The sequence below is a fragment of the Pseudophryne corroboree genome, chromosome 3, assembly GCF_028390025.1.
Source record: "Pseudophryne corroboree isolate aPseCor3 chromosome 3, aPseCor3.hap2, whole genome shotgun sequence".
NCBI classification, from domain to species: domain Eukaryota; kingdom Metazoa; phylum Chordata; class Amphibia; order Anura; family Myobatrachidae; genus Pseudophryne; species Pseudophryne corroboree.
Window position 1 is genome coordinate 373,645,619 of NC_086446.1, and position 14,879 is coordinate 373,660,497.

Genomic DNA, 14,879 nt, shown 5'->3' on the forward strand with positions numbered 1-14,879 from the left:
ATCTGTTGTACGATTCAGCTGGCACATTCTGCGGCTGGACTGCCGCATCCTAAATCAGTAAAAGCCCATTCCACAAGGAAGGTGGGCTCTTCTTGGGCGGCTGCCCGAGGGGTCTCGGCTTTACAGCTTTGCCGAGCTGCTACTTGGTCGGGTTCAAACACATTTGCTAAATTCTACAAGTTTGATACCCTGGCTGAGGAGGACCTTGAGTTTGCTCATTCGGTGCTGCAGAGTCATCCGCACTCTCCCGCCCGTTTGGGAGCTTTGGTATAATCCCCATGGTCCTTACGGAGTTCCCAGCATCCACTAGGACGTCAGAGAAAATAAGAATTTACTCACCGGTAATTCTATTTCTCGTAGTCCGTAGTGGATGCTGGGCGCCTGTCCCAAGTGCGGACTCTCTGCAATACATGTATATAGTTATTGCTTCACTAAAGGGTTATTGTTATGAGCCATCCGTAAAAGGAGGCTCAGTTGTTGTTCATACTGTTAACTGGGTATGGTTATCACAAGTTGTACAGTGTGATTGGTGTGGCTGGTATGAGTCTTACCCTGGATTCCAAATCCTTTCCTTGTTGTGTCAGCTCTTCCGGGCACAGTTTCCCTAACTGAGGTCTGGAGGAGGGGCATAGAGGGAGGAGCCAGTGCACACCAGATAGTACCTAATCTTTCTTTTAGAGTGCCCAGTCTCCTGCGGAGCCCGTCTATTCCCCATGGTCCTTACGGAGTTCCCAGCATCCACTACAGACTACGAGAAATAGAATTACCGGTGAGTAAATTCTTATTTTTAATTACCTACCGGTAAATCCTTTTCTCATAGTCCGTAGAGGATACTGGGCGCCCGCCCAATACTTCGTTCTTCCGGCACGGTTACTTGGTTAAGTATTGTTGGTTGGTTCAGCTGTTCCTGTTTCAAGTTTGGTTAGCATGGCTTTCCTCTTGTTTGTGTGTGCTGGTTCGGAATCTCAACACTATCCTTTTATATCCTTCTCTCAAAGTATTTCCATCTCCTCGGGCATAGTTTCCTAGACTGAGTCTTGTAGGATGGGCTTAGAGGGAGGAGCCAGCCCATACTATCAAATTCTTAAAGTGCCCATGGCTCCTAGTGGACCCGTCTATACCCATGGTACTAAATGGATCCCCAGTATCCTCTACGGACTACGAGAAAAGGATTTACTGGTAGGTAATTAAAATCCTATTTTTATTAAAACACATTTACACATACTTAACTACATTCCACGCTGCCATTCACGTCCGCTTGTCCTGTAGAATCCATTAGGGTACCTGTAAAAAAAAAAAAAAAAAAAAAAAAAATGCTCGCCAACAATCCGGTGTAGATCGGTCCTCTTCGGTCCATGTAGGCATCCAGGGGTTTAAAAATAGAAAAAAATCCCGGTCCACGCAACTAAAGGGGATCCATGTTTACACATGGATCCCCTTTCCACGAATGGCAGGAACCTTCGTGACTTCTGTCAGTTGTGGATCCCCCAGCCATTCACGTCATAGCGCTCTCCTGATTGGCTGTGCGCTCCTGGCCTGTCAATCAGGTGGAGCGCATAGGCTGTAATGGGAGGATCACGATCCCCAATATAGTCTATGGTGGGAAATTTGCGGTCTACCGCAGACCGCAAAGTTCCCATTATAGACTATACTGGGGATCGCGATCCTCCATTATAGCTTATGCGCTCTGCCTGATTGACAGGCCAGTCTGAACCTGGTCTATCATTCTGTCAATTTTTGATAATGTTTTGTGTGCAAGTGGAAAATGGCACCCTATTACATTTGCGGTTTTGATTGTTTTCAGTGAGAAAACATCTGTATGCAATTTTTACCTTGCGATTTTTGGTAAAGGCTGAAAACTTGCGATTTTGCCCATTCCCACACCCTATTACATTTGCGATTTGCGGAAAACGTGCGATTTTGCAGCAAAAATTGCATGTTCCACAAAATTGCTACCTATTACATCTGGCCCCATGTATTGAAACTTATCCAAAATAATTCTAGTGTTAAACGATGGATGGATATAATATGATAAAAATCAGTTGGCATCATCGGAAACATCACAACTTTTATTTTGTCCCTCTGAGATCAGCAGCTGCGGGAAGTTTCTCTTCCCTCCAGCTGTACACGCGGTGTATCTGACTGGTAGCATTCTTTGCAACCAGATCAACTAAGGCAAGGCATCTGATGCGACCATGCCAGACAAGTGGTTAAATATTTTCACAACAAAGATGACCCATAAAATCCATGAAATTAGGCTGGTACATCATCAGCTGGGATTCCATGGAGATCTATGATAAAGCCACATACAACTCTTTATCCGAACACCCATTCTTTTTACTGAATCAGTACTGGCTTGAAGAAGCTGTTCCACTGGATCCTGGACCACAGCTGAAACAGAGTCATGCAGGGAAGGGAAGCAAAATAGGAAAATGTTTGCAGCTCGTCACAGGAGACGAAGGCAATCCGCGTTCAGGTCATTTAATGCAAATTTCCATTTAAGTCTTCTTAGGCTCAAACACAAATCCGCGTTAACTACAGTCCGTCGGTTGATCGCAGGCTATAATTGAATAGCCCTGGTAGATCAATTAGCCTGTGGTAATTAACAGCGGCTAATTGAATCAATCCTATGTGGTTCTAAAATATGTAACCTAACGTGGTCAGGAAATAATAAACCTGATAATCTCAGAGGCGCAATTTACTAGCTAGATATAAACTCCAGTTTCTAGATAACAAAAATACTTTTTAATTAATGAAATAATGTGCACTGCTGCAACAACTTTATTTTTCTTCTTTGTATATCGTAATCCTAAGGATAATTGACTCTGGTTTATATATGCTAAAGACAGCCCTATATTCGCATTCATATATAAATGCTGTTATTACAGAGTTATGCTACGGTCTGTTCCACTTGTCCTGTACATTCTTCTGATGGTGGGAATTGCAGTTTCCAGAGTACTTATCTTAGCACACTTCCCACACCAGGTGCTGGCTGGGATCCTAGCTGGTAAGAGAATGCTATATAAATCCTTATGATATTATTTAGACCTATGTGAGAAATGTTGGGACAGCTTTCTGGATAAGATGCCATCCCTGTGAATTACATCCTGACACACTGAATGAGTCTTTTGTGATTTTGAAAGATTACTCCACAATTTCTGACACTGCACATGGGCACAGTGCCAGTTTCCAAAATGCCCCAGTGGAGGAGAAAGCTGGCGGGGTGGAATCACAATAAGAAATGCTTCCATAGGCATTAAGCTATTATCGCCATCTGAGAAGACCAAGGTCTGAAAAGCAACCTTTTTACAGTTTAGTACATAGGAGTCAGAACACAGTCATCACTGAGAATAATGGCATACCTCCTAACCGTCCTGATTACAGCAGGACAGTCTCTCTATTCGGACAGTGTCCTCCGGGCAGGGGAAGCGTTAGGGGAGCCTTTAATAACTGCTGCTCCTGGCATCTAAATAAACAGGGAGATGAGACTGGGCGCTGCTCAGGAAGCGCTGGGCACAACCCCAAAATGATGGAAACATTACACCTCACAGTAGTGTCCGTTAGTCACATTACACTGCATAGTAGTGTCCGTTAGTCACATTACACTGCATAGTAGTGTCCGTTAGTCACACTACACCGCACAGTAGTGTCCGTTAGTCACACTACACCGCACAGTAGTGTCCGTTAGTCACATTACACTGCATAGTAGTGTCCGTTAGTCACATTACACTGCATAGTAGTGTCCGTTAGTCACATTACACCTCATAGTAGTGCCCACTAGTCACATTACACAGCACAGTAGTGTCCGTTAGTCACATTACACCACATAGTACTGTCCGTTAGTCACATTACACCTCATAGTAGTGCCCACTAGTCACATTACACAGCACAGTAGTGTCCATTAGTCACATTACAGCTCATAGTAGTGTCCGTTAGTCACATTACACCGCACAGTAGTGTCCGTTAGTCACATTACACTGCACAGTAGTGTCCGTTAGTCACATTACACTGCACAGTAGTGTCCGTTAGTCACATTACACAGCACAGTAGTGTCCGTTAGTCACATTACACAGCACAGTAGTGCCCACTAGTCACATTACACAGCACAGTAGTGTCCGTTAGTCACATTACACCTCATAGTAGTGCCCACTAGTCACATTACACAGCACAGTAGTGTCCATTAGTCACATTACACTGCATAGTAGTGTCCGTTAGTCACATTACACTGCATAGTAGTGTCCGTTAGTCACATTACACAGCACAGTAGTGTCCGTTAGTCACACTACACCGCACAGTAGTGTCCGTTAGTCACATTACACTGCACAGTAGTGTCCATTAGTCACATTACACTGCACAGTAGTGTCCGTTAGTCACATTACACAGCACAGTAGTGTCCGTTAGTCACATTACACAGCACAGTAGTGCCCACTAGTCACATTACACAGCACAGTAGTGTCCGTTAGTCACATTACACCTCATAGTAGTGCCCACTAGTCACATTACACAGCACAGTAGTGTCCATTAGTCACATTACACCTCATAGTAGTGTCCGTTAGTCACATTACACTGCACAGTAATGTCCGTTAGTCACATTACACAGCACAGTAGTGTCCGTTAGTCACATTACACCTCATAGTAGTGTCCGTTAGTCACATTACACTGCACAGTAATGTCCGTTAGTCACATTACACCGCACAGTAGTGGCCGCTAGTCACATTACACAGCACAGTAGTGTCCGTTAGTCACATTACACTGCACAGTAGTGTCGGCTAGTCACATTACACCGCACAGTAGTGTCAGCTAGTCACATTACACTGCACAGTAGTGTCCGTTAGTCACATTACACTGCACAGTAGTGTCGGCTAGTCACATTACACAGCACAGTAGTGTCCGCTAGTCACATGACACAGCACAGTAGTGTCCGTTAGTCACATTACACTGCACAGTTGTGTCCGCTAGTCACATAACACTGCACAGTAGTGTCCGTTAGTCACATAACACTGCACAGTAGTGTCCGTTAGTCACATTACACTGCACAGTAGTGTCGGCTAGTCACATTACACAGCACAGTAGTATCCGCTAGTCACATTACACAGCACAGTAGTGTCCGCTAGTCACATTACATCGCACAGTAGTGTCCGGCTGGGCAGCCTTGAGCATGTGCAGAGATGAACGTAGATCCGGATGCGTATGCAGCGATCTGCGTTCATCTCTGAATGACCCCCTATGCCAGGTACAACCTTCATCCCTCCACAGTGCGGCCCTGGTACCTGCAGGAGGTCCCGGCTCGGGCGCTGCTCCTCCTCTCCCTTCTTCTCCGGTTTCTCACAGGATCTGTTACTCCACTGGCTCTGTGGGATGTTGTCAGTGACCCCGAGAGGGGAAGGAAGTGGGTACTAATTACTTGGGCCTGATGGAAGGGCCCTGGTTCCCTGCACTCCTAACCCCCTCCCACCTTACTGGGCAGCAGCAGCAGCTCTCATGTTGGCAGCACAGCACATACTGCACAGTGTGTTGTGCTGCAGAGAGGCTGCTGCTATTGTTATTGTTCCTGTATGGGTGGGTGGGGGGATTGTGATCACAGTGATCACACTCCCCCTCGAATTGACCCTGGCTGAGGGGCTCAGGGGCTGGGGGCTCAGGGAGTACACCTACCATGCTCTGTACAGCAAATACTTGTTTTGAAAACGATTTTTTCCTATAAAGGTGCGTAGCCACGGCGCCCGCGATTAGGCCACGCCCCCAACCCGCTAGGCACCTCTGAATGTCAGTGGCAGCGGCGCTGTGTGTGGGCCGAGGCCGCATACTGCGCGCACGCTGTCTGGGAAGGAGGAGAAGGGGGGTGAGCCGCGCTGCTCGCTGCCAGCGCCGCTACCTGTCATCCAGTGTGACAGGCGCAGCAGCAACTGGCAGCAGCAGGGATGCAGAGCAGGGAGAGGCTGAGCGCCTCTTCAGTTTGGCGCCTCCCTGCACTGCATCCCTTTGCTGAGCGGCTAGCACCGGCTCTGAATACAGGCACATATCATGCCGGTATCACTCTTCCTGCTTTGCCTCTTTACCAAGGCGAAGCGGGAAGCACATGCGCTGAGATGTAAGAACATCTTGGCTGCCGGACAGGGGGAGTGAAAACTCCCCCCACCGGTGATCCCAGCTAGGCCCCCCACAACGCATCAGCCTAGTGTTGATGCGCTGCGCTGTTCCCTCGGCCAGCTCACTGGGCATGCGTGAGATCTCGCAAGTCTCTCAAGATCTCTTCTGCAGCCCGGAGCCGACACCCACCACAGCCAGGGACAGCGCTGTCCCTGCTGTGGAGATAGGGCTTCGACACCTGCAGCTGCCAGGTGTGACCGTTCTTACATTACCCTTCATATCGGCGTGCTATCTAAAAGACTTAAGCACTCTTCTCCTTCACACATGGGGGAGAAGCTGTATCAGTTACCATAACAACCTGTCATATATCTACCCCACAGTCTGTGAAGGACATTAACAAGGATGCAAGAATGACAGGAGTGAATAAGACTGCTATTCTAAATTATGAAACTAGGGGCCTAATTCAGACTTGATCGCAGCAGCAAACTGTTTCTCTAATGGGCAAAACCATGTGCAGTGCAGGTGGGGCAGATGTAACATGTGCAGAGAGAGTTAGATTTGGGTGGGGTGTTCAAACTGAAATCTAAATTGCAGTGTAAAAATAAAGCAGCCAGTATTTACCCTGCACAGAAACAAAACAACCCACCCAAATTTAAATTTTACGGTCATTAGGTCAACAAGACCTAGGTCGACCACTATTGGTCGACATGAACAAGGTCGACATGGAAAAATGTCAACATGAGTTTTTCACCTTTTTTTTTTCCTTCTTCATTTTTTGAACTTTTCCATACTTTACAAACCACGTGGACTATGATTGTAACGTTGCCAGAAGCATGGCGAGCAAAGCGAGCCATGCGAGAGAACACGGTGGACTTTATTGGGGTTCCCCGTCACTTTACGAAGAAAACAACACCAAAAAACTTAATAAAAACTCATGTCAACCTTGTTCAGGTCGACCTAATGACCATGTCAACCTAGTCACCCTGTCGACCTAATGTATGTCGACCAATAGTGGTCAACCTAATGACTGTCAACCTAAATCTTGTCGACCTAATGATCCATATCCCTGAATTAGGCCCTAAAAGCGAAGCGAAGTCAATAACTGCAGTAATGTAATAAATGACCGTTTTCCCAACACCAGTTAAAAAAGTCTCTATGTACTATCTAAAACTTGCCACAAAAAACAATTTGGTACTCCAAAATATTTGCTAATTAACAAAAAAAAACACATTCATGCTAGAGTTAACAATCCTGTCCGATGGGCCATTTTCTTGATTGTTCTGACAGAAAGGGTTTGGTTGGCCGCTAGGAATAGGATGCGATGTGCTCTTTTGTGAATTTTGTCAATTGTTTTTAAAGTTTAGATGCAAATAATACATCTCTGATCAACAGGTCCACAGACTGTAGACAATGGGGCTTATGCAGAGCTGGGAGCAATGTAAAAAAGAGCAAGTCATTTTGCATTATGGTAAAACCATGTTGCCCTGCAGGTGGGTCAGAGTTAAAAGGTGCAGGGAGCTTTATATGCGAGTCCAAACTGTAATCTAAATTGCAGTGTAGCAAAGAAGCTGCCCAACATTTGTGGGCTACATATAAAATCAGCCAGGCGTTACCCTGCATGCAAAAACAATAAATGTATTTGCTCCCCTTGCAGTGCAACATGGTTTCATGTTCCAAATGGTATCCGGACTCTGGGTCCACACCCATTGGTCGACTGTCACTAGGTCGACACGACCATTAGGTCGACATGCAAAAAGGTCGAAATTTTTAAACAATTTTTTTCTTTTTTTGGACTTTTTCATACTTGACAATCCACGTGGACTACAATTGGGAACGGATACCTTGCCCGAAGCATGGCGAGCTAAGCAAGGGAACACGGTGCACTAATTGGGGTTCCCGGTCACTTTACGAAGAAAACGACACCTAAAATCATGAAAAAATCATGTCAACCTTTTTTACATGTCGACAAAATGGTTGTGTCGACTATTTCTAATGTCGACCTAACCACTGTCGACCAATGGGTGTCGACCCTGAGTCCCATACCCATTCCAAATACAAAGTTACTTGTTTTTATTGTTTTGCTCTGAAATCAGAATGAGGCGCAATGTGTTTTATTTAAGTGTGTGAGTTTGTCAGTGATCCTGTTAGTCGAGCAGCTATTCTAACGCAGTGTGTGGACAGCTTTAATTACCAGGAGCATTATGTAGGGTCTAATAGAAAATAAGATTTTACTCACCGGTAAATCTATTTCTCGTAGTCCGTAGTGGATGCTGGGAACTCCGAAAGGACCATGGGGAATAGCGGCTCCGCAGGAGACTGGGCACAACTAAAGAAAACTTTTAGGTCACCTGGTGTGCACTGGCTCCTCCCACTATGACCCTCCTCCAAGCCTCAGTTAGGACACTGTGCCCGGACGAGCTGACATAATAAGGAAGGATTTTGAATCCCGGGTAAGACTCTTACCAGCCACACCAATCACACCGTATAACTCGTGATACCATACCCAGTTTAACAGTATGAAAACAACTGAGCCTCTCAACAGATGGCTCAACAATAACCCTTTAGTTAACAATAACTATGTACAAGTATTGCAGACAATCCGCACTTGGGACGGGCGCCCAGCATCCACTACGGACTACGAGAAATAGATTTACCGGTGAGTAAAATCTTATTTTCTCTGACGTCCTAGTGGATGCTGGGAACTCCGAAAGGACCATGGGGATTATACCAAAGCTCCCAAACGGGCGGGAGAGTGCGGATGACTCTGCAGCACCGAATGAGAGAACTCAAGGTCCTCCTCAGCCAGGGTATCAAATTTGTAGAATTTTGCAAACGTGTTTGCCCCTGACCAAGTAGCAGCTCGGCAAAGTTGTAAAGCCGAGACCCCTCGGGCAGCCGCCCAAGATGAGCCCACCTTCCTTGTGGAATGGGCTTATACTGATTTAGGATGCGGCAGTCCAGCCGCAGAATGCGCCAGCTGAATTGTGCTACAAATCCAGCGAGCAATAGTCTGCTTTAGAAGCAGGAGCACCCAGCTTGTTGGGTGCATACAGGATAAATAGCGAGTCAGTTTTCCTGACTCTAGCCGTCCTGGAAACATAAATTTTCAAGGCCCTGACTACGTCCAGCAACTTGGAATCCTCCAAGTCCCTAGTAGCCGCAGGCACCACAATAGGTTGGTTCAAGTGAAAAGCTGATACCACCTTAGGGAGAAACTGGGGACGAGTCCTCAATTCTGCCCTATCCATATGGAAAATCAGATAAGGGCTTTTACATGACAAAGCCGCCAATTCTGACACACGCCTGGCTGAAGCCAAGGCCAATAACATGACCACTTTCCACGTGATATATTTTAGATCCACGGTTTTAAGTGGCTCAAACCAATGTGATTTTAAGAAACTCAACACCACGTTGAGATCCTAAGGTGCCACTGGAGGCACAAAAGGGGGCTGAATATGCAGCACTCCCTTAACAAACGTCTGAACTTCAAGTAGTGAAGCTAGTTCTTTCTGGAAGAAAATCGACAGAGCCGAGATCTGTACCTTAATGGAGCCTAATTTCAGGCCCATAGTCACTCCTGCTTTTAGGAAATGCAGAAATCGACCCAGTTGAAATTCCTCTGTTGGGGCCTTTTTGGCCTCACACCAAGCAACATACATCCGCCATATGCGGTGATAATGCTTTGCAGTTACATCTTTCCTGGCTTTAATCAGCGTAGGAATGACTTCCTCCGGAATGCCCTTTTCCTTCAGGATCCGGCGTTCAACCGCCATGCCGTCAAACGCAGCCGCGGTAAGTCTTGGAACAGACAGGGCCCCTGCTGCAGCAGGTCCTGTCTGAGCGGCAGAGGCCATGGGTCCTCTGAGATCATCTCTTGAAGTTCCGGGTACCACGCTCGACTTGGCCAATCCGGAACCACGAGTATTGTTCTTACTCCTCGTTTTCTTATTATTCTCAGTACCCTTGGTATGAGAGGCAGAGGAGGGAACACATAAACTGACTGGTACACCCACGGTGTCACTAGAGCGTCCACAGCTATCGCCTGAGGGTCCCTTGACCTGGCGCAATATCTCTCTAGTTTTTTGTTTAGGCGGGACGCCATCATGTCCACCTGTGGCCTTTCCCAACGGTTTACCAACAGTTGGAAGACTTCTGGATGAAGTCCCCACTCTCCCGGGTGTAGGTCGTGTCCGCTGAGGAAGTCTGCTTCCCAGTTGTCCACTCCCGGAATGAACACTGCTGACAGTGCTAAGACGTGATTTTCCGCCCATCGGAGAATCCTTGTGGCTTCTGCCATCGCCATCCTGCTTCTTGTGCCGCCCTGTCGGTTTACATGGGCGACTGCCATGATGTTGTCTGATTGGATCAGTACCGGCTGGTTTTGAAGCAGGGGCCTTGCCAGACTTAGGGCATTGTAAATGGCCCTCAGTTCCAGAATATTTATGTGTAGGGACGACTCCTGACTTGACCAAAGTCCTTGGAAATTTCTTCCCTGTGTGACTGCCCCCCAGCCTCGAAGGCTGGCATCCGTGGTTACCAGGACCTAGTCCTGTATGCCGAATCTGCGGCCCTCTTGAAGATGAGCACTCTGCAGCCACCACAGTAGAGATACCCTGGTCCTTGGAGACAGGGTTATCAGCCGATGCATCTGAAGATGCGATCCCGACCACTTGTCCAAGAGGTCCCACTGAAAGGTTCTTGCATGGAACCTGCCGAATGGAATTTTGCTTCGTAAGAAGCTACCATTTTTCCCAGGACTCGTGTGCAGTGATGCACCGATACCTGTTTTGGTTTCAGGAGGTCTCTGACTAAAGATGACAGCTCCTTGGCTTTCTCCTGCGGGAGAAACACTTTTTTCTGTTCTGTGTCCAGAACCATCCCCAGGAACAGTAGGCGTGTGGTAGGAACCAGCTGTGACTTTGGAATGTATAGAATCCATCCGTGCTGTTGTAGCACTTCCTGAGATAGTGCTACTCCGACCAACAACTGCTCCTTGGACCTCGCCTTTATAAGGAGATCGTCCAAGTACGGGATAATTAAAACTTCCTTTCTTAAAGGAGTATAATCATTTCTGCCATTACCTTGGTAAAGACCCTCGGTGCCGTGGACAGTCCAAACGGCAGTGTTCGTTATTGGTAATGGCAATCCTGTACCACAAATCTGAGGTACTCCTGGTGAGGATGGTAAATGGGGACATGTAGGTAAGCCTCCTTGATGTCCAGGGATACCATGTAATCCCCCTCCTCCAGGCTTGCAATAATCGCCCTGAGCGATTCCATCTTGAACTTGAATTTTTTTATGTATGTGTTCAAGGATTTCAAATATAAAATGGGTCTCACCGAACCGTCCGGTTTCGGTACCACAAACAGTGTGGAATAGTAACCCCGTCCTTGTTGAAGTAGGGGCACCTTGACTATCACCTGCTGGGAATACAGCTTGTGAATTGCCTCTAGCACAGTCTCCCTGCCTGAGGGAGTTGTCGGCAAGGCAGATTTGAGGAAACGGCGGGGGGGAGACGCCTCGAATTCTAGCTTGTACCCCTGAGATACTACTTGAAGGATCCATGGATCCACCTGTGAGCGAGCCCACTGATCGCTAAAATTTTTGAGGCGGCCCCCCACCGTACCTTTCTGAAGCCGAAAGGACTGTACCTGATAATACAGTGCTTTCTGAGGCTGTGAGGAAACCTGAGGTAAAAAAAATTTCTTCCCAGCTGTTGCTGTGGATACGAGGTCCCAGAGACCATCCCCAAACAATTCCTCACCCTTATAAGGCCCTATGTGCCTTTTAAAGTCAGCATCACCTGTCCAGTGTCGGGTCTCTAATAACCTCCTGACCGAATGGACATTGCACTAATTTCTGGATGCCAGCCGGCAAAATATCCCTCTGTGCATCCCTCATATATAAGACGACGTCTTATGTTCGCAAAATAGTATCCCTGTTTGACAGGGTTACAGACCACGCTGCAGCAGCACTATCTGCAGGTCTCAGTCTAGTACCTGAGTGTGTAAATACAGACTTCAGGATAGCCTCCTGCTTTTTATCAGCAGGTACCTTCAAAGTGGCCGTATCCTAAGACGGCAGTGCCACCTTTTTTGACAAACGTGTGAGCGCCTTATCCACCCTAGGGGATATCTCCCAGCGTAACTTATCCTCTGGCGGGAAAGGGTACGCCATCAGTAACTTTTTAGAAATTACCAGTTTCTTATCGGGGGAACCCACGCTTTTTCACACTTCATTCACTCATTTGATGGGGGAACAAAACACTGCCTGCTTTTTCTCCCCAAACATAAAACCCTTTTTTAGTGGTACTTGGGTTAATGTCAGAAATGTGTAACACATTTTTTATTGCCGGGATCATGTAACGGATGTTCCTAGTGGATTGTGTATATGTCTCAACCTCGTCGACACTGGAGTCAGACTCCGTGTCGACATCTGTGTCTGCCATCTGAGGGAGCGGGCGTTTTTGAGCCCCTGATGGCCTTTGAGACGCCTGGGCAGGCGCGGGCTGAGAAGCCGGCTGTCCCATAGCTGTTACGTCATCCAGCCTTTTATGTAAGGAGTTGACACTGTCGGTTTATACCTTCCACCTATCCATCCACTCTGGTGTCGGCCCCACAGGGGGCGACATCACATTTATCGGCATCTGCTCTGCCATCACATAAGCCTCCTCATCAAACGTGTCGACACAGCCGTACCGACACACCGCACACACACAGGGAATGCTCTGACTGAGGACAGGACCCCACACAGCCCTTTGGGGAGACAGAGAGAGAGTATGCCAGCACACACCAGAGCGCTATATAATTTAGGGATTAACACTATATTGAGTGAATTTTTCCCAATAGCTGCTTGTATATACAATATTGCGCCTAAATTTAGTGCCCCCCCCTCTCTTTTTAACCCTTTGAGCCTGAAAACTACAGGGGAGAGCCTGGGGAGCTGTCTTCCAGTTGCACTGTGAAGAGAAAATGGCGCCAGTGTGCTGAGAGAGATAGCTCCGCCCCTTTTTAGCGGACTTTTCTCCCGCTTTTTTATGGATTCTGGCAGGGGTATTTATCACATATATAGCCTCTGGGGCTATATATTGTGATATATATGCCAGCCAAGGTGTTTTTATTGCTGCTCAGGGCGCCCCCCCCCCAGCGCCCTGCACCCTCAGTGACCGGAGTGTGAAGTGTGCATGAGGTGCAATGGCGCACAGCTGCAGTGCTGTGCGCTACCTTGGTGAAGACTGATGTCTTCTGCCGCCGATTTTCCGGACCTCTTCTGGCTCTGTAAGGGGGGCGGCGGCGCGGCTCCGGGACCGAACACCAAGGCCAGTTCCATGCGGTCGATCCCTCTGGAGCTAATGGTGTCCAGTAGCCTAAGAAGCCCAAGCTAGCTGCAAGCAGGTAGGTTTGCTTCTTCTCCCCTTAGTCCCTCGCTGCAGTGAGCCTGTTGCCAGCAGGTCTCACTGTAAAATAAAAAACCTAATTATATACTTTCTTTCTAGAAGCTCAGGAGAGCCCCTAGTGTGCATCCAACCTCGGCCGGGCACAAAATCTAACTGAGGCTTGGAGGAGGGTCATAGTGGGAGGAGCCAGTGCACACCAGGTGACCTAAAAGCTTTCTTTAGTTGTGCCCAGTCTCCTGCGGAGCCGCTATTCCCCATGGTCCTTTCTGAGTTCCCAGCATCCACTAGGACGTCAGAGAAACTGGGGTTAGTGGATATCCCTGGCGTAAATGAAATAAACCATACGAACTGTTATCTGTCCCACCTAGGTGTGCTATTAGGATACATCTTGCCACGTACCGTTCCCCATGGCCGTGGTTTGGGATTTTTTGCACTGGTTTCTCTGTTTCTTCTGTTCGGGGCTCTTCTTGTTTACTGGGGAATGAGTGCAGTCGGGATGGACCTTTCATGGTGAGTATAACTTCCAGGATCACGCTTAATACACAGTAAGTTGTCAGAATCTATTATCAGTAGGCCTGATGGATTAGTATATTTCAACTGATGAAACTTCTCGCATTATTGCTGAATTCCTAGGGTGATTGAGGACAATGGCCTACAAGTGTGCTCTTCTGAGTATTATTCCTTTCTATCTCTTGTGATGTTAGGTCTATTCTTCTAGCCAACAAATGGTGCTCAAAATCAGAATGGTTACGGCCAGAGACAAGACCCTTTTCTTCTGTGACAAGGAGTGCTGGGAACGCTCTAGGATTGGGATTTGCCCTGAATTGTCCACTATTCCACAGCCTGCGTGAAATCACTTCAGGACAACGTGAAAGAGTCATTTGTCTGCTACTCTCTTTCCTCTTTTTGAGACTCCAGCAATCAATTCCACTTCCTATATCCCCTCCTTTGCTCTACTACTTCTTTAACTTTTTGCGCCATTCTCTCTGTCCCCTAGTGGTCATTATTTTGGTCCCCTATATAGAATGGCGATTTCGCGGTGGGAACATGCAGAAGAGAGACTGACTAGATCTGATGTAGAATTCACCTGTTCTATTTCATGTTTTTGTTGATGTGAAACACTGTTATTAAAAATTGAATAGTTTTATCCTTAATTAAACACTTTAAGAGGTTACTTCGTGCTGCTGTTATAATATGTTCCGATTGGCTACAGGATATTCTAAGCCCACCCACATCATCTTCTGCAAGCCTTGTTTTGAAGAAAGAGATCAATTGATGGTTTGACCTTAATCACTGTCAAGCACTGCATTTTTAAGTACATTTCCCTATCATTCATTGGTTGTGGTTCCAGGCGAATGGGCAAACACCAAATTGCTATACCTACTGAGATGTA

General features: G+C 47.1%; 1 protein-coding gene across 1 annotated transcript; it reads left to right on the forward strand.

The window, feature by feature from the left end:
* The first annotated feature begins 2,283 nt into the window (after positions 1–2,283).
* On the forward strand, positions 2,284–14,660 carry G6PC3 (glucose-6-phosphatase catalytic subunit 3). The gene is made up of 4 exons (XM_063963175.1): positions 2,284–2,476; positions 2,846–3,007; positions 13,855–13,996; positions 14,191–14,660. Exons 1-4 carry the CDS (start codon positions 2,284–2,286, stop codon positions 14,549–14,551), a joined length of 858 nt encoding a protein of 285 aa, XP_063819245.1. The 3' UTR covers positions 14,552–14,660.
* The last annotated feature ends 219 nt before the right edge of the window (positions 14,661–14,879 follow it).

Coding starts and splice junctions, on each gene's coding strand:
- G6PC3 (XM_063963175.1), top strand. CDS start 2,284: ATGGAGATCTATGATAAAGCCACATACAACTCTTTATCCGAACACCCA. Junction 2,477..2,845: donor CGAAGGCAATCCGCGTTCAG/GTCATTTAATGC, acceptor TATATGCTAAAG/ACAGCCCTATATTCGCATTC. Junction 3,008..13,854: donor GCTGGCTGGGATCCTAGCTG/GTAAGAGAATGC, acceptor TGTCCCACCTAG/GTGTGCTATTAGGATACATC.